Source organism: Nelumbo nucifera, chromosome 3 (assembly GCF_055504915.1).
Source record: "Nelumbo nucifera cultivar China Antique chromosome 3, China Antique-T2T, whole genome shotgun sequence".
Classification (NCBI taxonomy): Eukaryota; Viridiplantae; Streptophyta; class Magnoliopsida; order Proteales; family Nelumbonaceae; genus Nelumbo; species Nelumbo nucifera.
Genome location: NC_142651.1, coordinates 7,756,517 through 7,779,509, shown reverse-complemented (window position 1 = coordinate 7,779,509; position 22,993 = coordinate 7,756,517). Strand labels below are relative to the sequence as shown.

The window sequence follows — 22,993 nt, the reverse complement described above, 5'->3', positions numbered from 1 at the left end:
ACCAAGGGGTGGTTGACAACATGGTTTTGCTTTTGGGAAAAAAAAAACTGCCACATTAGCAAAATTACACTGTTTTCGCTAATGTGGCAGTTATTTTTGTTTTTAAAAGCAAAACCAACCATGTTGTTGCCCAATGTGAGTTCCCCCCCCTAGTTGCAAGTTTCAAAAACAAAACAAAACCAGCTGGTTTGAAAACAAATTGGTTCTTAAAACAAAAACACAGAAAACATGTTCTTGAATTTCTAGCTTAAAGAACATGTCTTCATCTGGCTAGTTAATATCATATTCCACAAATTACTACAAAATTTGTGTTTGTTTTAGAAACCATCATTTTGATGGTTTCATAAACATGTATTGTTTTTTGAAACAAAACCAACTTGCTTTTGCTTTTCAAAATCAGAAACACAGTTAAGAACATGTTTTTTGTTTTGTTTTTTTTTTTTTGGCTGATGGGGCAATTTCAAAAACAAATGAAAATAAAAGCATTCAGTGTAGAACGCCTCCTAAATGTGAAGTTCACAAAGAAACGTCAATAAATTCCAATAAACAGTACACTAAGATGTTTGAGCCCATTAATAAACTGAATGATGTCGAGCAACACACTGCAAATAGTCATCCTACCTAACAAAGAAGCAAAAATAAAATTTGGGACCCATTCATCTTCGACAACTTCAGAGCTTTGCAAGCAATCCATTCTGAATAGGCTTCGTCACAATGTTATCTTTGAGATCCAAATCACTTGTACTGGGTGGGACATCCACTGCAGGAGAGCAATTGAAGAACCCATGCGGCTGTTGCACATACATCAAAATGCCAACATAAGGGCAACTAGTAAAGCCTATTAAGAGTGAAGCTTTGACCATTATAGTGATCTACATATTTTCATATGATAAAAAATTTATACATGTATTATTAACATGATGCCTGAGCTTTTTTATATGCAAACATACAATCTCAAGTACGCATATGTCTCAACTTGTACAATATGTTAATAATTAATTGTGTATGTTTTGGTAAACATAATTAATTGTGTATAAATGTAACCTTTTAGGGTGTGCTTGCCAATGCACATTGTTTTTGCTGATGTTGCAGTTGTTTTTGTTTTCAGAAACAAAACCATACACATTGGCAAACACCCCTTTAGCCATCCAAAAGGATTACATGACATCATGATGGATCAAACATTTTCATCTATTCAGCCTGTCATAAAAAATTAAAATAAGCTGCAAGGTGTGCAGATTTAGTAGTTCCATCTGCAATTTTTCCCTGTAAAATTACTATTATTTCTTTATTAACTTTGTCAATGACATATCCCCCCCCCCTCTCCACACAATACACAAATACAGAGAGAAAAAGGTTCAGCCATGTTGTGCCCTGCTAAACTGCATGTTTTATGGGTCCAAAAGTGTGAAGGCCAAAAAGGATTTTAGTTGAGGTAGTCCAAAAAATTTTTTAGTGGAAAGATATAGCCAAGATTCATGTAGAAGATACCAAATAGAGGGAATACAGATTGAAAGTGGATGTACATTATTAACAATGTTAATAATGATGGAATTCCAATAAGGAATTAGCTCCAACATTAATGGATTTCCCATAAACATGATGATAAGGATGACTATTGAACATTAGTTTCAACTCATGGATTTCCCAGAAGAGATTATAAAACCAATGCCAACAAAAGATGATGCATTTATACACACTAAAAATCTATTGCCTCATTAGTAGCTTCTTAATGAGTACCCTTGCAGCAAGCACTCGTTAAGATTTTTTTTTTCTTTTTTGGTAATCAAACACTTATTAAGATAACTTAAATCTTTTTCCACATTTTCCCAAAAAAACTGAATATGTAAAGTGCCTGGCCCAAAAAATGCCATGATTACTTGTCCATAGTGTTTAAATTTTAAAATCATGTTCAAATGAAAATAGAAGATTGATGAGTAGATTACCATGAGCATAAAACCAATTCTCTCAACTGGCATGACTGGCCAATCTTCAAGTCGAGGAATATGTGTAATTCCAAATATATACCTGCAAAAGTTACCAATATGATGGGTATCTCAATGAGATTTATTTCAAGCTAGGACAGAAATAAACCTTAGAGGAAAAAATAAATTACAAAATTCATAAGATAGACTACACAATAACTGAAAGTGAACAGAAGCAAAATGAGCCCCAAAAATTTTATTTTTACTTTTGTCTTATATCAATTTAACATTTAGGTGATAATAATGATAACAGACAACCATTCCATGAAAATTGGTTCAGTTGACAAATAAAATAAATAGAAAATTAGAGCACTGTGGATCTAAATCCTAATAGTTTCCATGCTCTGAGATCCAAAACTTCACATGTTAAGTCAAAACCATAATGGCCATACAAGATTAATTCAAATTATTCTCCATTATAAATGGACCTAGGTTTATAAAATTGACAAGAAAAAGCACATAGACACCTGGACAAGAACTGTTGAAAGGTTATTATTCTGTAAGTTTAGTACCGCAGGGGTACTTTGGTACTTTCAGCATCTTTTATTTTAAGTTGTCGCCCTAGTATAAATAATAAAAAGCTGGTGCTGCCAGCATCTCTTTGAGATTCCAAATCTCTTTTCTTTCTTCTCACTTCTCTCTTCCTTTCTTCCTTCTTCTCTTCTAGACAACATGGCATCAGAGCGGGACTGTCAGATCTGAAAGAAGAGATCGGGCAAACCTTTTCTGTCTTCTTCCTTCGCCAGCTACAGTGAGATTTATTGAAGATCCAGATCCAATTTTCTTTTCTGCATCAGACTGAAGTACTCTCTCTCCCTTTCTCCATTTTTTATTTTTTTTTCTGGTCATGTGCCAGAACAGAACCTGTAATAGATTCAGTCAGTTAATGTGAGGTGAGCAGCACCCCCTTCTTTCCTTTTTTATGGGATCGGCTGATCCCTGTAACAGACTGTAGGTCGGTGATGACCTTTATATGCTGCGACAGCAGCCTTCAGATGAATTTGTAGGTCAGGGGATGACCTGTATATGCTGCGACAGCAGACATGCCTGATTTATGGTAGGCCAGTGATGACCTGTTAGTTCTGTAACAGCAGCTGATTTTGTTTGAAGAACTAAGATTTAAAAGGGGGAAAAGGAGGGGAGTTGTCTCTAACTCCCTGGTGCAAAGAGTTTTATTGGGGTGTTCGTCTGTTTTTTTTTTTTTTTTTTTTTTTTTTGGGGGGGGGGGTTTGTGTTCACTTGGAGTGTAACCTGAAGTTTTGATTATGAGTGGTGAAGACTCTGCCACATCTGGAGTCTCCTCAATGCAGAACGGAAAGTGGGGGTATAGATTTATCCTTCCCTATGACTGTTATACCCCTAGATGGCTTGAATTATTTAGAATGGTCAAGGGGAATCAAGTTATACATTACTGCAAGGGGAAAGATAGGGTATATAAATGGGAGAATTAAAAAACCGAATTCTGGGAGTGCTGAGTATGACAGATGGAACTAGGAAAACAACATGGTTGTCCTGGCTTTTGGTGTCAATGAAACCTCAGGTGAGAAGGAACTTTATGTGGGCTGAAATGGCTTATGAGATTTGGGAGCAGGCAAAATCGACCTATTCTAAACTGCACCACTATGCAAAAATCTATTAGTTACAGGCAGAATCATCCACTTGTAAATAGGGGGAGAGGAACCTTTCTGCATACTATTCAGATTTGACCTCCGTCTGAAAGTAGTTAGATCACTATCAGAGTGTAGACTGGAAGTGTGATGAAGATGCTAAAGCGTACAAGAAGCTTGTTTCCCAACAAAGAGTGTTTGCATTTCTCCATGGCTTAAACCCAGTGTATGAATCCGTCAGAGTCCAGATCCTAGACAATAAGGATCTTCCATCTGCCCAGGAGTTTTATGCATTAATACAGTCAGAAGAAAGTAGAAGAAATTTAACGAACAGCTCCGGAGGGGATGCAATTGTGTTGGCAACAAAAGGGAATGTTACTATAGGTGGGGGAAATTTTTTTTAAGAAGGGGACCTTTAAAAAAGGGTGGAAGACAAAGACAAACTATAGTGCACCCATTGCCAGAAACCTTGACACACCCATGAAACATGTTGGGATCTTCATGAGAAGCCAAAATGGGCCCAGGAATTGAGCAAGAAGCAAGGTTCAGATCTGAATAAGAAGTCAGGTCAGCAAGGTCCAAGAAAGTTCACCACAACAAATATGGCTTCTCAAGAGAATCAGCCCCCCACTACTACTATGACTCAGACACACTTCTAGTTCTAACCCGAGGGGGGATATTATTAATTCCTTCCGCGACTATTTAGAACTCTATGGTAGAGCAATTCGTCATATGGATTCTTCTCCTCCTCCAACTTCATTTGCGTCTACATCAGGTAGTTGTACCACAGCTTTCCATGTATCGTCTCATTCCCCTGACTCTCCTTGGATAATTGATTCTGGAGCATCAAAACATATGACTGGTAAGTCCACTTATTTCCAGACCTACCACCTCCTCTTTGGAAGAGACAAGGTAAGACTAGCAGATGGTTCATGTTCTACCATAGCTGGTCAAGGAACCATTTCTCTTCCCTTTGGCCTCACCCTGACTAATGTCTTACATGTTCCAAAATTCCCTATTAATTTGTTCTCTGTTAGTAGTATCACTAATTCTTTAAACTGCTTAGTAACCTTTTTCCCTTCTTATTGTGTACTCTAGGATTTGGCCTCAAGGAAGACAATTGGTAGAGGACGTATGGTGGATGGACTCTACATGCTGGAGAATAAGGCTGGTCTTACAGTCACAGAGTCTAAGAGTAAGTCTAGTACGAGTCAGATCTATTTGTGGCACAGTTGTCTCGGTCATTTGTCTGTTGAATCTTTAAAATTGGTATTTCCAGAGTTATTTAAGTCAGTGTTAGTGTCACATTTTACATGTCAAACTTGTCAGTTGAGTAAGCATTGTAGAACTCATTTTTCTTCAAAGAATAATAAATCTGAATTTCCTTTCCATATTATTCATTCTGACATTTGGAGCCTTGTTACTTTACCGTCCGAGAGTGGCTACAAATATTTTATTACCTCTATTAATGATCACTCCGGATACACAGGGATATATCCCATGCAAACTAGGGATGAAGTACCAAAAATTATCCAAGATTTCCACCGAATGATCTTCACCCAATTTCAAACTGAGATCTAAATTTTCCAATCCGATAATGCCAATGAATATTTTCATAATGATCTCACGGAATTCTTTTCTTCCCATGGATCACTTCACCGTAGCTCATGTGCCCAAACACCACAACAAAATGGTGTTGCTAAAAGAAAGAACCGACACCTTCTTGAAGTGGCCAGGGGTTTACTCATTCATATGAATGTCCCGAAACGTTTTTGGCTTGAGGTTGTCCTTTGTGCTACCTATCTCATTAATCGTATGCCCTCTCGCTGGTTTGAGTGCAAAGCCCCACATCAGCTTCTTTTTCCTAAGGCTCCTCTTCTTTCTATTCCTCCTTGTGTGTTTGGTTGTTGTTGCTTTGTTCAAAATCTGGTGCCCACCCATGGAAAATTGGATCCTCGTGCTATTCCTTGCATCTTCTTGGGGTACTCCCTCACTCAAAAGGGGTACCGATGCTTTGATCCCGTCTCTCGGAGATATTATGTTCCTATGGATGTCTCTTTCTTTAAGAGTAAGCCTTTCTTCCCAATGTCTCCTCAGGGGGAGTGTAGGAATGAGGAGAAATTGGTTCAACTACCTCCTCCTCCTGATCCTCCTCCCTTTCGTGTTTTCTTTCAACGTCACAAAGGCCAGCCAAGTTCAAGAGTTGTGGAGCATCCAGAAGTTGTACCACCAATGCCATCAAACTCTCAGGGGGTGGATCCTTCCCAACTAGGTACCTTGATTCCCATTGATGTTCCTGACCCTATTGCCATTGATACCTCTATTGCTGATGACCTTGACCTTCCTATTGCTCACCAGAAAGGTGTTAGGTCGTGCACCACTAACACCCCATGTCCCACTTTGTTTCCTATGAGAACATTTCACCTTCCTTTCGGGCCTTTATCTCTTCCATTGACAATGTTCCTATTCCTAAGAATGTGGCAGAAGCTCTTTTGATACCTGAATGGGCAGATGCTATGAAGGAAAAGATTAATGCTTTACATAAAAATGGCACATGGGAACTTGTAGATCTTCCTGAGGGGAAGGAACCAGTCGGGTGTAAATGGGTTTTCACAGTAAAACATAGGGTTGATGGCATAGTGGAGTGGTATAAAGCTCGTTTAGTGGGAAAGGGGTTTACACAAGTGTATGGAGTGAATTATGCAGAAACTTTTGCACCCATTGCTAAGATGAACTCCATTAGAGTTCTTTTCTCCTTAGCTGCTAATCTTGACTGGGACCTTCATCAACTTGACATCAAGAATGCATTCTTAAATGGTGACCTTGAAGAAGAAGTATACATGGTACAACCCCCTGGTTTCCGGGCTCAAGGTAATGAACAGAAAGTGTGCAGGTTAAAAAAATCATTATATGGCCTGAAACAATCACCGAGAGCCTGGTTTAGTAGGTTCCATGTAGTAGTTCAGCAAAGAGGATACAAGCAGTGTCAATATGATCACACACTATTTGTAAAAAGAGGGGAAGGAAAGATTGCAGCACTGATAGTATATGTTGATGATATAGTTATTACTGGTGATTGGAATGTGAAATTCAAAAGTTGAAGAATTTCCTTGCTACCTAGTTTGAAGTGAAGGATCTAGGTCCTCTAAGGTACTTCCTTGGGATTGAAGGGGCCCGCTCACAAAAAGGGTATCTTCATTTCCCAAAGAAAGTATGTCCTAGATCTACTCCAGGATACAGCAAAATTGGGAGTGAAGCTTGTTGGTTCCCCTATTGATCCTAATCACAAATTAGGAGACTGCCAAGGTGAACCCATCGAGGATGTGAAACAGTTTTAGAGACTTGTAGGAAGACTGCTATATCTTTCTATGACCCAACCAGACATTGCTTATGCAGTGGGTGTTCTTAGCCAGTTCATGCATGCCCCTAAGACTACCCACCTTGAAGTAGTAGAAAGAGTTCTCAGATATCTTAAGACGTTCCCAAGTGTAGGCTTGTTGTTTCAAAAGCATGGGCATTTGAAAGTTGAAGTGTATACCGATGTAGATTGGGCAAGATCCTTGAATGACAAGAAGTCAACCAGTAGCTATTGTACCTTTATATGAGGGAACCTAGTTACCTGGAGAAGCAAAAAGCAGAATGTGGTACCTAGGTCTAGTGCAAAAGCTGAATATCGAGCAATGTCTCATGGAGTGGCTGAAATTATGTGGCTAAAAAATTTGTTGAGTGAGTTGAGCTTTCCAATTGATAGACCTATGACTCTTTACTGTGATAACAAAGCAGCCATAAACATCGTTGCTAATCCTATGCTGCATGATAGAACTAAGCATATCGAAGTTAACAAACATTTCATCAGAGAAAAGATTGTCACAAGGGAAGTGTGAACTCCCTATGTAAGTTTTGAAGACCAACTTGCAGATATCTTCACAAAAGGGTTACATCATTTGCGACATTATGATTTATGTGACAAGTTGGGCATGATTGATATCCATGTCCCAATTTGAGGGGGAGTGTTGAAAGGTTATTATTCTGTAAGTTTAGTACCGCAGGGGTACTTTAGTACTTTCAACATCTTTTATTTTAAGTTGTGTCACCCTAGTATAAATAATAAAAAGCTGGCGCCGCCAACATCTCTTTGAGACTCGAAATCTCTTTTCTTTCTTCTCTCTACTCTCTTCTCTCTTCCTTTCTTCCTTCTTCTCTTTTGGACAACAAGAACTATACCAGAGAGATCTCATCTACATTCTTTTATTTTTAATGATAGAAATTTCCATATATGTAATTATCTGGAAAAAAAACCTACTTCCCATTTCTTATGGTTTTCCATTCCCCTTAATAATTTTTTTGGACAACCACATAGACAAAAAGATTCACAGTAGACAAAAAGGTTAAACTCCTAGATCATTACCTGAGGCCCAAACCAGGAAACTCAATGTACAGTCAAGTCTGAGTTGACTTGGCAAGACATTCATCTTTTATATGTCTTCTGGCTAAGAGATCGGAAATGTCTGAAAAATATAAAAAATAGATTTATTTATTATTTTTTGTATTTTTAGCAAATTTCTTTGCTTCCTTGTGGCAAACAGATTAGATAGTCAAACAATAATTTTTCAACAACCAAATCAATACAGATCATCATCTTGTATGGTATATGTAAACTGTAGCATCAACAACAAATATAGAGTTCATCACAGTGAGAGTAGTCATTGTGTGTCAACTTCTGAATACTTCAAGGGAATCACTATGGACAAGTTGATGCGAGCTGACAGCCTGGCAAGTAGTTGCAGGGTACTCAGAGAGCAGGGATTCGAGGAATGGATGGCTGTGGAGCAAGATAACCTAAGTGCTTCAGATGTTGGAGGGGTGGATGATAGGGGAAACCTTATTCTTAGCTTCTCAGGGCCAGTTGAAGTGGGAAATTTCTCAAGGGTAGAACTTCTGGCTGTTCTACAAGAGCTAAAATTGGTATGATTGTTGGATGGACAAATGTACAGGTCGCATGTGACTGCAAAATAGTCCGGATTGCAACAGAACAAGAAGTACCATGGGTATTAAGATTCCCAGTTAGAGATGCAAGAGTTCTTGCTATGAACCTCAATTGCCCATTCAAGTGGGTCCCCAGAGCTGCAAATCGCTTGGCAGATTCACTAACAAGGAGCAGGTGTCAGAAGGGATAATATTATTTGGGGTAATCTGGGTATTGGGAGGAGATTTGTAACAAATAATTTTGTAAGAAAATAGTGGTATCAGGCTATCAGCAATATGTTGTTTTCTTTGCATCCTTATGATGGGTTTGACTATGATGCAGAAAAGACAAGATACCAGAAAAACTTGTAACCAAATCAGCAGGCATCATAAAAGTGGCAACCAAACAGGTGAGTTTTCATCAAAATTCACAGGGGGTTTTGATTGGTCAAAAACTTTCCGGTATTGTGTCTTTCCAACATCATAGATTTTCCCACCATATGATACATGGATGTGGATAGTAGGATTCTTCTTTACCATTCTAATGAAATCCTTTTTACTATTTTCTATCAAAAAAATTATGTTTTTTAACTATGCTCTCTTTTCACTAAATTCTAAGTAAGAAGTTACTTTTTTATTTAAAACGAAAATAATTTCTGTTCAGTATCCAATATTATACCAGGAAGAGTATTAGGAAGTTGCTTAATGTGTCCAATAGGACCACACAATTATCATAATATCATTAACAAAAAGGTAGGTGAAACCAACCAGAGAACTATATCAGTTTCTTCAAGAGGTCGATCCTGCTTAACCCATGTAGCCAATCCCTCACCAACACGTGGATTTTGATTAGGAAATTCTCCACCAGGATACATCTCATCACGTGAATACGGTGTAACCCAGAGATTATGCTTCAAGAAAGAAGCCCTTCTCAAAACTTTTGCCTCAGAACCAGCTAAAGGTAAACAATTTGAACCCGGTACTAGTTTATAGCCTGTTAGCTGGCCAGTTCGGTTAACGCTTCTTGTGTTCCTCACCTGAAACATGAATGGCACATGACAACAGTCGATTTAATACATATCACATCCTGATTGCATACACACACAGACACGGACAGAGAGACAAACTCCCCTACCATAACCCATAAATGCCTAGAGGAAAAAGGAAAAGGGCATCACAAATCCAACTAAAGAATCATTAGCATAGACAAGTAGAAACAAATAGGCTAATTTGGAGCAGTCAGGAAAAGAATAAAATAAAAAAAAATAAAAAAAAAACAGAAAAGAGATAATAATTTAATCAGTGTTAGACAGTTACAGTATAAAATGTTAGGAATAATAACTGATGATAAAATGTTTCAAAATAGAGGGGGAAAAGAAAATAAAGAAAAGGTCATACAGATTTCTGACAAAGTAAATGAAAAAGAGCAACTTCAATAAACAGGGTAAGGATTCCTTACAATCCAATGGCGAGCAGATAAAGGATTACAATCACGCATTGCTTGCAATTCAGATCTAAGTAGTTCCTCTTCAGCATAGAATGCATTATTGTGAACATTATCTTTTCCTGGTTCTTCAACCTTAACATTCAACTCAACAACCTGCACAAACAAGAGTTTACACGTCGAAATATTGCCTTGAAAAAACAATACTTTTATATCTATTAACTACAGAGCCAACAAAAATAACAACTCATAAATGCAGATGCATACAGGCACCTTTAAACATACAATAGCAACAATTCACCTGATAACTACTAAATTGATCGATGAGCTATGTGAATGAGCAGCAATAAACATGTTTGTCACAATAAACATGTCTAATATCATGAAGCAAGTAGTGTGTAGCATATTGAGGCAACATACTTTGGGTTGGTTCCAACATTGGTACGCCCTATCTATCAAATTCAATACAATGTGATAATCTTCAACAGCCCATCTCTAATGAGCATGCCACTACTACCCAAAATAGTTAAGAAAGATAAAATGTTCCAATCGTTTGTTTCACCTTAGTTTACAGTATAGTTCTCTTTAACCAGTAATCAGCTTAATAAGTTAATTTAATTTAGTAAAAAAAAAAGACTCAAAGCAATTAGTTGTATCTTAATTTCTTAAGGAGTGATTTGCCCATCTCATTTGATAGTTTCATATTCTATTTCTTTCCTTGGGATTTAAATTTTGACATTGAAAGTAAATAGCATGTTAAATCGCTTACATAAAAGGACCATTACCCAATGACGGTCCCAGTTATCCAGCGCCTTGGGAGGGATAGACTGGATATGAACTTTGGTTTTATTTTATCTTATTTATTTATTTTGGCACAAAGTGGCAACTCTTAGACTCAAACCCATGTTCTTATGCTAGTCAACCCAAGATCAACATCTTCATATCGAGCCAAAATTGATATTCATTAACAAGAACTTCCAACAGATAAGGTAAATATAAATAACAGCACAACCAACCAAAAAAAATGATCAAAAGATAGAATAGCATTCTACAGGGAAGTCCATGTATCATTGTTTTAAATCAATAACCAATTAGACATCACCTATATAGAATAGCATTCTCCAGAAAATGATCAAAATATAGGAAAATGAAAACCACATTTCATGAGTGTATACTGTATACCTGATTGAATGGTTCACCAGGCTTACAATCAACAGCCATATCCATACGGGCAACAAAAAAGTGTTGATGAACTGGTGCATATAATCCTGGTGCAATTGTTGTTCCATATTTTCTGAACTCTCCTGGCTGTAATGCTCCTAGGCTAAGAATTCCTGTAAGCTTAACCTCAGCTTCAATTTTTCCATCCTGTTACCAAACAAGGGGGGAAATTGCATAAGCATAAAAAATTTGAAAGGTTTTAGAATAATTTAGGGATCCAACCAACAAATAACCATAACTTTATATATTTAGTTGAACATAGGGTTGAACAAATGTATGGCACAAAAAGCCAAAAAAGAATATAAGGAAAAATAAAGTTCAAATGAAAAGAAAACTATGACAAAATTCATTATATTCACAGAGAACCTAACATTCCTTTTCAACTAGCAACTTAGGCCTCATGTCAATGCGAAGTTGTAAAAATATGTGATACAAGGGTATGCAGATACACCGGAAATTTTCCAGAGAATAAATGGGTTGAGGTAATGGTAACTAGTAAAACAGAGATGAAACTGATGAATGTGAGGTAATAGCGATAAGTAAAATTTTCAAGCTATAACCTCAAATCCTAGATCTCATACACATTTAACAAGAAAAAATCAGCTAGAAAATAGGAAATTCTAGCACAAAACAAAATCACAAATGGGTTAGATCTTAGTTACTTCCATTCACAGGATAGCAAAATGTTTTGTTAATAAACAAATAGCAGAAAATAATCAACAAAATAATCTAAATAATCAACTAAAAACAAAGTAAAACCTCAACTTGCCTGATAAAAGTGCCAGAAGAATCCATACTCATAATTTGCAACAGTACATATAAAGGACACTGTTAACCGCCTAGACCGCCGAACTTCTGCTAAGCCCGTTCTCCAGTCTTGATGCTTCCATAGGATTCCATGATCCTCTTCGTGCAAACAAACACAATTTTCAATTGTTTCAACACCTCCAGTAAAATTTGTAAAGTGGGCATCAAAGTATTTGATATAACCCAAACAATCACATCCCTGATGCAAAGGGGAAACATAGAAAATAAATAAATTACTTCTGACAAGAATAACTTGGAAAAACAAAGGAAGTGAATGTCAATATTCCAATAAATTGGCAAAAGCATGAAAGAAGTAATTTCACCTTCTTAAGAGAATGTGCATTTTTACCAAGGCCATCTTCTCCAGCATCAAATGCATTCTTCCTATAATGTGGTTCATTTGGATCTCCATAAGGAACCACCATCTCAACAAAGCTCAACCTATGGGCTACAGACCTCCGACCTCGACTGCCATCAATATATGCAACAGAGTAGATAACTAGACCCTCCCTGGGAGTGAAACCAATGCGAAAATTCCACTGCCAACCAACAAAGAAATAAAGATACATTTCAAATTGAAACCTTAAGCCTACTAGCTAAAGCTAATAATAACAAATATGGACCACCTAGGGTGTACCTTCTGCCATTCTACAAAATGCCCATTAACACGAAAGCTCGGACCTTCAGGCTGAATAATATGTAGGGGTTTCACATCACTCCGGTCAACACCTCCTCGTGTTTCTCCGGGAGTATAATTTCTCAATGGATCAGCTGGAGGTAAGGGAACAAGTTTACGGTCTTCAAACTCAATTACCACCATGTTTTGCATGTCAACAACTACATAGATACCTTCAACTGGACGAGCATAGCCATTTTCCATCGGGCAGTCACTCTCAGTTCTACAAAAGATGAGTGGTTTGGCAAGCCTGCGGCTAGGAGCATCAGCTTCACTATGATAACCAACACACCTGCAGAAAAGTTTATGGGTCAAAGCTTAAATAAAAGGGTAAAACATAAGCTAGCACCATACAATAACAAATTAGGGGTGTATGATAGTTTGGGCTTCAATTTCAATTGGTGAGACAGAACTAAGGCCCAGTCAAAATTCAACAAGTGGTCACTTAGGCCCTACCACTTGCACCACTACTCACGGTATATCACAAAGAAAGAGTATAAGGTGCACAATTGACTAACCAGGCATCTACCATCACCAGATCCATGTCTTCAATACCCCTCTTCTTCATCGCCTCCCGAAATGGAGGATACTCTTTAACAACAGCTTCACATTCAGCATACTCCACAGCATCCTGCAGTTGAAAAATGATGGAAAATGAACATTGAGATTTTAAGTATATACATACATACATACATACAATTAACAAGAAACTGGATATATGTTAAGAAAAACAAAAATAAGAAACATATTGTTTAAAGCTTCTATGAAAAAGGATCAAAAGATAAGATACTGTTAAAACAAAATAGGTTTTACTTGACATGCATATAGATATAGCCAGTTGTAAATTGGTGGGCCATGCTCTAGTACAAACTTCAACTAAATCAATCATGTATGGAAAAACTAAAATTTAGCCCATCATAAAACCAGATTTGATCTTCATGAGTTTAAATGTATATGGGTAAAGTTCCTTAAGAAGCATTCAGTGGGTTCAACAAAATGTCAGAAAAAGTGATACATACCATGGGAGGCTGAACATCTGGAACAACTTTTGATGAAATGACTTTTCCCCTATGATGTCCACCTCGAGTTGCTGCATGTACTTCTGATAGCTCAACCACCCAGATACTTGTCTCATTTGATCTTTTGTTGTATACAACTAGTCTAGCCCGCCTTGGAGGAAGTTTACTAGGAATGACAGGTCCGCCTTTGCTTTTGGGGAGTAATGATGGCTGGAATGGGGGGAAGAAATATGCATCTGCTAAGGCAACAACATTTTTATCTGGTTCCAATAAAACCACTTCAATAAAGCGCATGCTGTCTCTCACCTTGAAATGAAGAAAAAAAATAAAATGTCACCATAACTTCAAGAATGAGTTTCCAAATCAATTCCTAGCATTGGTTTCATGCTATATTATTATTCAAACATATCTCAAAAGATAAGTAAGATGTAAGAACTAAAAGATAACCTCAGGGGTGGCGCCAGCAGCCCTGACAGTTGCCACTGCCACTGAGATTTCAGCAGCCGATAGGGGGTCCAAAGGGTGGCTAGTCTGAGCCCTCATCATGACCTGGATACCTGTGAAAAATGTGGATAATAATAACAACAGCAATAACAAATTACTCAACTAAGCAAAAGACATGCATTCTCAAGCTCTGTGAAATTAGAGACAAAGGAAAAGAGAGACCACTTGCACATGGAAAGCATCCAAAAGAAACATGATTATGCATCAAACTTTCCATAAAGATCCATCAGAAAATTTTCATCTTAATACCACTTACTCTATAAAATGATTTATCATGGCAAGGTCCTCCATAACTTCTGAATGCATATTGCTTTTTTAAGAAGCAATAGAATATGCATGAATCAATTCACTATTTACAAAAAAAAAAAGAAAAGAAAGAAAAAGAAACAACCGCAAAATATTAATAGGTCAGACTTCTATAAATATTCATTTTGTATGTCATTTAAAAAATCAAGCATCTTCCTATGCTTTGGTCTCTGTTACTTAATGAAAGGTCAGACTTCTATAAATACTGGAACTAAATGATGTAATCACCTCAATATGCTACTTAGGATATGAACTCATCATTCATAAAGATAAGATGAAAGTAACTCTAGAAAATTGGCATGCACTTTAATGGGTAAAGGCATCTTCTAGCATTGGTATCGTCTATAATGCAACTCAAATGTATTAAAGCCAAAAGCAAGAACCTTATAGGGAAAAAAATAAGATGAATCATGTATGACTAAGGTAAGACAACAAAAGGAAGGTAGCACAATGTAAACCTAAAAACAACAGACAAGAACATAATGCCTTACTGAATCCACAAAAACAAATTAAGAATTGTTTGCATGCCCTGTTCAGCAGAGTGTTTGGATGTCAAGAAGAATCATGTCCTACCAAAGTAAGACAGAAAAAGGTAGGTAGCACCATGTAAACTGAAAAACAACAAACAAGAACGTAATGCCTTACTGAATCCACAAAAACAAATTATGCATCATCTTCATGCCCTATCCAGCAGAGTGTTTTGGATGTCAATTACCCATTATTCCAATCAGAAGCACATGGAACACAAACAGTATTATACAATCATGGACTTAAAACTCATGGTCTTCAATTTTGGAAAGTGGTCGATTGTCTACCCAAAATCTGAAATGAAATAAAAAAAAAGGGTGAATTTTTGACAATATTTTTTATTTTATTAATATTTTTAAAATTTTATAATATTTCCTGTAGTTATGTTATTTATTTTTATAGACCTAATAAAAAACTATGAAATTCTGGATGAAACATATAATAAAATTCTAGTTTTTAGGAAAGATTCTGGAATTTGCAAAATTTCGCGAAACGTTGGAACCATAATAACAAAGTAATATTGAGTAATGAAGGGTCTGTTACATCTTTTCAAATTCTAACATTCATTTAGTCCCTCAATTTGCATCCAGAACCTCAAATTTAAATTGAGATATCTACAGCATCGTGGTCTGCAATCCTGGGATGTTCCTTGAATTATATTATCTTTCAAAATGAAAAGCATATGCCATTTAACCATCTTGCACTTCAAAATAAAAGCAAGATTGACAGTAATGGGTTTCTCATGAGAGATACAGTTGGAAAATAGTATCTAGAGATTCCGTATTGTTGCAATAGGAGCTAGAATTGAATAGCATACGTCCAACAGATCTAAAACAAAAGTTAAGACTTCATCGCCGGTACTTCATTTAACAATCGGATCTTTAACGATCATTCGGATGAAAGTTTGCATTACAACAAATGTGCTCAAGGTACCATTCGACGACAAAGAAGAAAATATAGTTTGGGATAAAACTTCAGCATGCATAGTTTTATTTTCAAATTTCATACCAATCGGCTTGATTAAATCCATAAGATGAATTAAGCTGCAAAATATGACAACAGAATATTCTCACGCAACGCAACTAGGAAAAGAATCACGGGATCAAGATGGATAAACTTGAAGACAAGGAAAAATGGATATGAAAAGAAGAGGGAGACAAATGGAGGAAAAGCATATCATACCTTTGGTAGAAACATTAGCAGAAGGCTCAGGCATTGAATCAACTGGCCCAATCAATGTCGATATAGTAGCTCTTTTGTGATGCTGATCGCTACTTCGATCAACTGCGTTTACCACAGTCCAATCCTGAACAACATTGGCTACTGCTGAAGCTGCAGCCATAGTCGTCGCCTTTTCCTCAGTTGTGGCCATTGTAGTGGATTTACAAGCTCACCGACCCCGCCGTAGTAACCCTCGCTGCAATCTACTGACATACAGCAAGTTTCAGTCCACCAAAACCCTTCCACCACCCCCTACTCTCCCTCGCCTGCTTTGCTCCTGTATCTCACCACTCCGCCCTTAATTCTCTTAAATAAACCTCCGCAAACCCTAAAAAGAAACAAGAAAAATCGCAAAGGAACAAGTACTCTGAACCGGATAGAGAATAACTGTAAGACAATTAATAAAGAGATCAAGACATCTGGTTTGAATTATTTTTAAGCTAACAAGCTCCACGGGAAGAAGAGATCAAGATTCAAGAGGGAAATGAATAGAATTCACGTGGAATTCGCTGTTATGTAGTCCCTGGTTCTATAAATATTATAATCTAATCCGAAGCGTTGGATTTTCATGTCCCAAAAATTCGGTCGGATGCATGGGTCCAGTATTCTGTTTATATGGCTTCGATTACCTGAAATGAACTAGAACTATTAGGTTTATAATAGGATGGGTGTAGCAAATTAATAAACATTTATCCGGAATCTGGATACAAGTAACAAGTTCTCTTGTTTTATAAAAAGCAGCGCTTATCGCGGTGACCAACGAGATTCGGAGGGGTGATATGAGCATCTACTTGTCAAAGAAAACGTCGTGCTAGAAAAGACATTAAGAATTTGACTTTTAGCGAATGAGAGCCCGCGGGTGTAAAAGCTTGCTTTTAGTGCCTAGAAATCTAGAATATTCCACTGGTCGGATTGGCTAATATCTCTACACCATCACTGGTCGGATTGACATTAAGAATTTGTACAGTTCAGTCCACCCCCATAAAGCATCTAATTATTTTACCAGCGTCCAGCCTCCAGCGGGTAGGTAGCTGATTCCATTAAATATGATGACAAAAAATATTATTAAGAATGTAGATCATTATTAAGAATGGATTTGGCCTTTCCGGTCTAAAAAAATAAAAAAGGCATTGATATTTATTTCATCCAATTCATGAGATGTTAAATGGCGCCTAAGATACGAGATCACATCTCCTTCCTACAACGCTTCACAGTACATTCCCGCCATGTATTGAAAATATCTCCCGATCATTAAGATTATTTAGAGATGCTATCAATACACAGCAGGGATGTGCTGTGCGGCGGAGACGTGAATTCCTACGATACGAAGGAAGAAGCTGCAAAAGAATCTCTCTTTTGGTGGTATCAACTTAAATAAAGAAAACATAAGAAATTAATTAAAAACAAAACTTGAACCACAGAAGGACAATATTTAGCACGCCGTAACCACCTGCTTTTGTACCGAATCCCAGAGGTTATATTTTGTTCTGTTGTGAACTTGTGATTTGGCATCTAACAAGGCCCGTGATGCTGGTTTTTATTTACAAAATAGCCTTCTAAGTTTTAATCTATGTGCCAATACACGTAGACAATAAACATGTCTTAACAAGGTATCAACATGGAATCAAACTCTAAAGTGATTACAAGGTGTCTCCTCTCTTGCCTCTTTGGGTTTTAATCAAATACCAATATGTCCCCTACAATAAGGTGTGACGAAAAGTCGAAAAAAAAATCGAGAAAACAAAATAAAACACATTGATATGATAAAACAGCATTTTGTGTATGTTTTTAGAGGCAAAATTAAGGGTCTATTTGATTTGAGGTCAGAATTGGAATCGAAATTTTTTGGAATTAAAATCAGAATCATCGATTTCTCCCTCTATTTGATTTGATGAGGGGTGATTTGGCCCGACCTAGTAAAAAGAGAACACGTGGACACGACCTGATTAAGAAATGACAACTTAGCATGACAAGTTCAGATCGCAGCGGTAGAGCTAGCGTATTCAGTCACCTCGGCTTAAGGCCCACCTCGGAGTAGGGTCACCTCGGTGCAAGTCTCACCCCGACATCGAGGCGTCTCGGTATTCAAGCCAGTTCGGAACTAAAAGACCGAAGTACCAGTTCGGAACCAGCAACTCGAAGCGCCAGGTAACTACTGTGTAACCCATTCCGGAGGTCTCTCCAACGAATTCCGAGTCCTTCGAGATCACGATGAGTTGCCAGACCCCGACTTTTCCGGGATCACGATAAGCACTTATCCTCACTCCGCCGGAAATCGGAGGAGGAACAAGATAAGCCTTACCTGTATGTTGTTCCTTCGGAAGTGGAGCGAACTCCATCTCCACATCGCGGATACCCCGGAACTCTTTCATGTGCCCCACGAATACTCAACTATATAAAGGCTCCAACCCCGATGACATGAGGTACGCGTGATTTCTCTACTCTCTAACTCTCTACATTCTCAAAGCTATTCAGCTCGCAACAGCTTACTAACTTAAGCATCGGAGCGACCTCGCCGGGCTAGCCACCCCGAGTTCTCTGATCTTATTTTGCAGATTTACCTAGCTCGCCGTCCAACTAGAAGCTAGACCATCCTCCAGCAGGGAGCAGCTAGATCGCGCTACATCAATTGGCGTCGTCTGTGGGAAGACGATCAAAAAGCCTTCTTCACAATCAATAGTCTTCATCTGAAATCAATGGCCTCTTCTAGTCACGCCGGAAGGAGCAGTGAAATGAACGTCTCTAGGGGGGCAACCTCAGTTCCCATCAGTGTGCATTGGTCAGTTCACCATACCGCTTACTGCGGCTGGGGTCCAAACACTGACTGCGCCACAAAAACGCTACACAGGTGAACGCCCCGCTCCCTCCAGTGGTGGGCGCAACCTCCGCTGAACCGTCTGTGGTTCCCCCTAGAGTCGGGCGATCCCAATTCGATGACCTAGTATGCTGCGTGCGAGCCATTCAGATCCAAATGCAACAGGTCCAACAGTTTCAGTAATACTACCAACATGTGTTTTACCAATACTACCAGCAACAGTTCCCTCCACTACCGCAAAGCCAGTAGTCGATTCCACCTCAGCACCCAGCAATTCAATAGAACCGACCTCGTGTGCAAAAAACATCACTCGATCTCCCCACTAAGGCGAGGAAACTTCCCTGGTCCCACTTCCTCTCGGGAGGCAAGTCTTACCTTGTGACAGGAGAGACGGACAGATCACCCCGCCTGCTTCGCAAGGCAACATCGAAAACAGGTCCGGGGACACTCAGCCCAATAGAGCTATTCTTTCTCGGCGTTCGCATCAAGAAGGTGGATCACTCGCAGGTAACCGGTTTGGGGTTTTGGCAGCGAACTCAAGGCAAGGCCCTTCTATCCGCGACAGTCAGCCTCAAAACCCAAGGAACAAAGAGCTACCTCGCAGTAGAGCAATACCGGATCATACAGAGGTTAGCAGCACCAATGCAGAGCCGATGAAGAAGCAACAACGAAGGTGTCGCAAGGCACGCCGAACTTCAGTTCATAACAGCCAGCTCGCGAGGCCAAACCAACAGGAACAGGTTAAAGGTAAAGAAGAGGCGAGCTCGATAGCTACAAAGACCGCTCCCCTACTCTTCGGGTCGTCCCCTTTGTCTCCCGAGCTCTTGGCGACCCCATGTCCAAGGACTTCAAGATGCCTCCCCTCGATAAGTATGACGGATCTTTTGATCCCAATGACCACGTGGACTCCTTTCAGTCCCAGATGCACCTAGTTGGGGTTGACGAGTCCTGCATGTGCGTGGCTTTCTCCACCACATTCAAAGGAGTAGTTCGCACATGGTATCGGAACCTCACACCAGGATCGATCAAGAGTTGGGCACAGTTCATGGAGTTATTCACCTCGCACTTCATCACCAGCAAGAAGTGTTCGAGGTTCCAAGAGAGTCTCCTTAATGTAGTTCAAAGAGAAGGGGAGTCCATCAGAAGCTACATCAAACGTTTCAATGACACATGCCTACAGATACCCAACTTAGATCCAACGGTGAGACTCACGGCAGCAAAAAAGGGCATAACTCACAGGGAATTCAAATGGCATGTGGTGGCCAACAAGCCAAAAAATATCACGGCATTCCTCAAGCTCACCGACCAGTTAATTGGAACCGAGGAAGAGATGAACCCGAAGACCGACAATCTAGCTGAGAAGAGAAAAAGAGATGGTGACAATACCGGTAACGACAGTCATAAGAGAAGAAAGAGCAAGTCTCCGAGCAGGGGAAGAAACAAGTCTAGAAGTCGATCTCCTTTGCGATCTCACAAGTCAGGTCAACGCTCCAGAACCCCACCTGTTGAAAGGACGAGCTACACACCCCTCAACGCTAAACGAGGTGAAATCCTGTTGGCCATCAAAGACTCCTTTTTTGTCAAGTGGCCACCTAAGTTGAGGGGAGATCTTGCAACCAGAAACCGAAACGTCTACTATCACTTTCACAGAGACCATGGACACAGTACAGAGAACTGTAGAAACCTCCGCGACGAGATAGAGGAGCTCATCCGCCACGGATATTTGAAGAACTTCATACAACGAGAAGGAAGAAGCCAAGCAGACTGCCAACCAGACCGATAGGGGGACCAGAGAAAGAATGCCCCGAGTCCAGCAGTAGACAGAATGAGCAGCCGCCATGGCAGATGCCCGAGGAAAGGCCGATCCGCGGAGTCATCAATATGATTACTGGCGGGTCCATCATCGTAGGGTGCACTTCGGCAGCAGGATGAACTTCAGTCTATGAATTAGAAAGCGAAGAGCAGAACCCACCAAAGCGACCTAGAATTGAAGAGCCGATCTATTTCACGAAGGATGATGCGCGAGGGATCCAGTATCCACATGACGACGCTCTGTTGATAAAGCTAAGGCTCAACGACTTCGAAGTCAAGCGCGTCCTAGTGGACTTAGGTAGCTCAGCTGACATACTGTTCAAGGACGTCTTCGACAAGCTCCAGCTCCAGGAAAGCGACCTAAAGCCGACGGATACCCCCGTGGTAGGCTTCAGCGGCGAGGAAGTCATACCCCTAGGGTGAGTTTCAGTACCTGTGGAGGTCGATACGTGGCCGAACATAGCGAGGTTCGAGCACATGTTTCTAGTAGTCGCAACCCCATCTCCCTACAATGCCATAGTAGGTCGGCCCATTATGCACTCCCTACATGCGATAGTATCCACCTACTACCTGGCAATGAAGTTCCCTACGGACTATGGAGTAGGGGTTGCGTGAGGAGATCAGCTTGAATCTCGCAAATGCTACATAGCCGCCCTCAAGGGGAAAGCCAAACTAGCGGCTGACATCGAACTCGAGTGACCTACGGAGTATGCTGAGGAGCGAGCTACACCGACAGAGGAGACGGTTCATATCTCGTTCTCGACAGATGATCCAACTAAGACCCTCCAGATCGGCGCTTCCATCGAGGAGCCACTTCGCTCTCAGCTGGTAAGTTTTTTACTTCAGAATTTAGATGTATTTGCTTGGTCTGCAGTAGAAATGCCCGGAATAAACTCTAAAATTTTAACTCACAAGTTAAACATCGATCCTTTAGTCAAGCCAATTAGACAGAAAAAGTGCAACCTCACCCCGGAACACTGGAGGATAGTCGATGAAGAGGTTGAGAAGCTCTTAGCAGCAGACTTCATCAAAGAAATCCATTACCCGAGCTGGGTAGCTAACCCAGTTCTGGTGAAAAAGGCCAACGGTAAATGGCGCATGTGCGTCGATTATACCGATCTGAATAGAGTCTGCCCAAAGGACTACTTCCCGCTGCCCAAGATCAACCGCCTAGTGGATGCGACCTCAAGGCATGCGTTGCTGAGCTTTCTGGATGCATACTCTGGTTACAACTTACAACCAGATCAGGATGGACCCCGTCGATGAAGAAAATACGACCTTTATAATTGAGCTCAGATTGTACTGCTATAAGGTTATGCCCTTCGGACTAAAAATGCCAGGGCAACCTTTCAAAGACTTGTAAACAGGATTTTTGAGCCGTTAATCGGCAATAAAGTTGAATGTTATGTAGATGACATGGTCGTTAAGACCCAATTTTCAAAATTTTTATTAAATGATTTGCAAAATGTTTTTGAAATTTTACGAAAGTACAACTTGAAATTAAATCCCAACAAGTGTGTCTTCGAGGTCACCTCGGGTAAATTCTTGGGCTACATAGTCAACCAACGTGGCATCGAAACCAAACCGGAAAAGATAAAGGCCATCTTAGATATGAGACCACATCGCAAAATAAAAGAGGTTCAGAGGTTGAATGGCCGCATAGCTGCTCTAAGTCGTTTTATGTCTAAGTCGGCAGATCGTTGTCTACCTTTCTTTAAGGCTATAAAGAAAAGTAAAGACTTCGAGTGGACCGTGGAGTGTCAGCTCGCCTTCAACGAGCTAAAAAGATACTTAGCTAGTACCCCGGTTCTGACCCGACCCGAGGAAGGGGATATTTTAAAGTTGTACCTCTCTGTGAGTGACGAGGTGGTTAACTCGGTACTGATAAAAGAAGTAGATCGGGTCCAACGACCCATCTACTATGTTAGCAAGGTTTTGTAGGATGCTGAAAACAAGGTATCCGGAGATCGAAAAACTGGCGTATGCGCTAGTCATAGCAGCTCGGAAGCTTCGTCCGTACTTCCAAGCCCACACCGTCGTTGTCCTCACCAACAAGCCTCTGAGGCAGATTGACAAAGTGGGC

The 22,993-nt window shown here is 39.6% G+C and overlaps 2 protein-coding genes across 3 annotated transcripts; one reads left to right on the top strand and one right to left on the bottom strand.

Annotated features, from left to right (window-relative positions):
* Positions 1-471: 471 nt before the first annotated feature.
* Positions 472-16,796, bottom strand: LOC104593101 (spermidine copper dependent amine oxidase 1). Of its 2 annotated transcripts, XM_010252787.3 has the most exons (13): positions 16,245-16,791; positions 14,172-14,281; positions 13,725-14,030; positions 13,224-13,336; positions 12,879-12,997; positions 12,667-12,800; positions 12,353-12,568; positions 11,992-12,228; positions 11,184-11,369; positions 10,017-10,157; positions 9,326-9,594; positions 1,947-2,028; positions 472-791 (listed from the first exon to the last, which is right to left on the bottom strand). In XM_010252787.3, exons 1-13 carry the CDS (start codon positions 16,432-16,434, stop codon positions 672-674), a joined length of 2,223 nt encoding a protein of 740 aa, XP_010251089.1. In that variant the 5' UTR covers positions 16,435-16,791; the 3' UTR covers positions 472-671. The 2 variants fall into 2 exon arrangements, with proteins under 2 accessions (XP_010251089.1, XP_010251088.1); XM_010252786.3 differs by having other exon boundaries at positions 12,667-12,997; positions 16,245-16,796.
* Positions 16,797-19,933: 3,137 nt separating this feature from the next.
* Positions 19,934-20,881, top strand: LOC104593299 (uncharacterized). The gene has a single exon (XM_010253054.1). The coding sequence runs from the start codon at positions 19,934-19,936 to the stop codon at positions 20,879-20,881; it is 948 nt and encodes a 315-aa protein (XP_010251356.1).
* The last annotated feature ends 2,112 nt before the right edge of the window (positions 20,882-22,993 follow it).

Coding starts and splice junctions, on each gene's coding strand:
- LOC104593101 (XM_010252786.3), bottom strand. CDS start 16,434: ATGGCCACAACTGAGGAAAAGGCGACGACTATGGCTGCAGCTTCAGCA. Junction 14,282..16,244: donor TGCTAATGTTTCTACCAAAG/GTATGATATGCT, acceptor CATTTTTCACAG/GTATCCAGGTCATGATGAGG. Junction 12,998..13,223: donor CTGGTGATGGTAGATGCCTG/GTTAGTCAATTG, acceptor ACTTTTCTGCAG/GTGTGTTGGTTATCATAGTG.
- LOC104593299 (XM_010253054.1), top strand. CDS start 19,934: ATGTCCAAGGACTTCAAGATGCCTCCCCTCGATAAGTATGACGGATCT.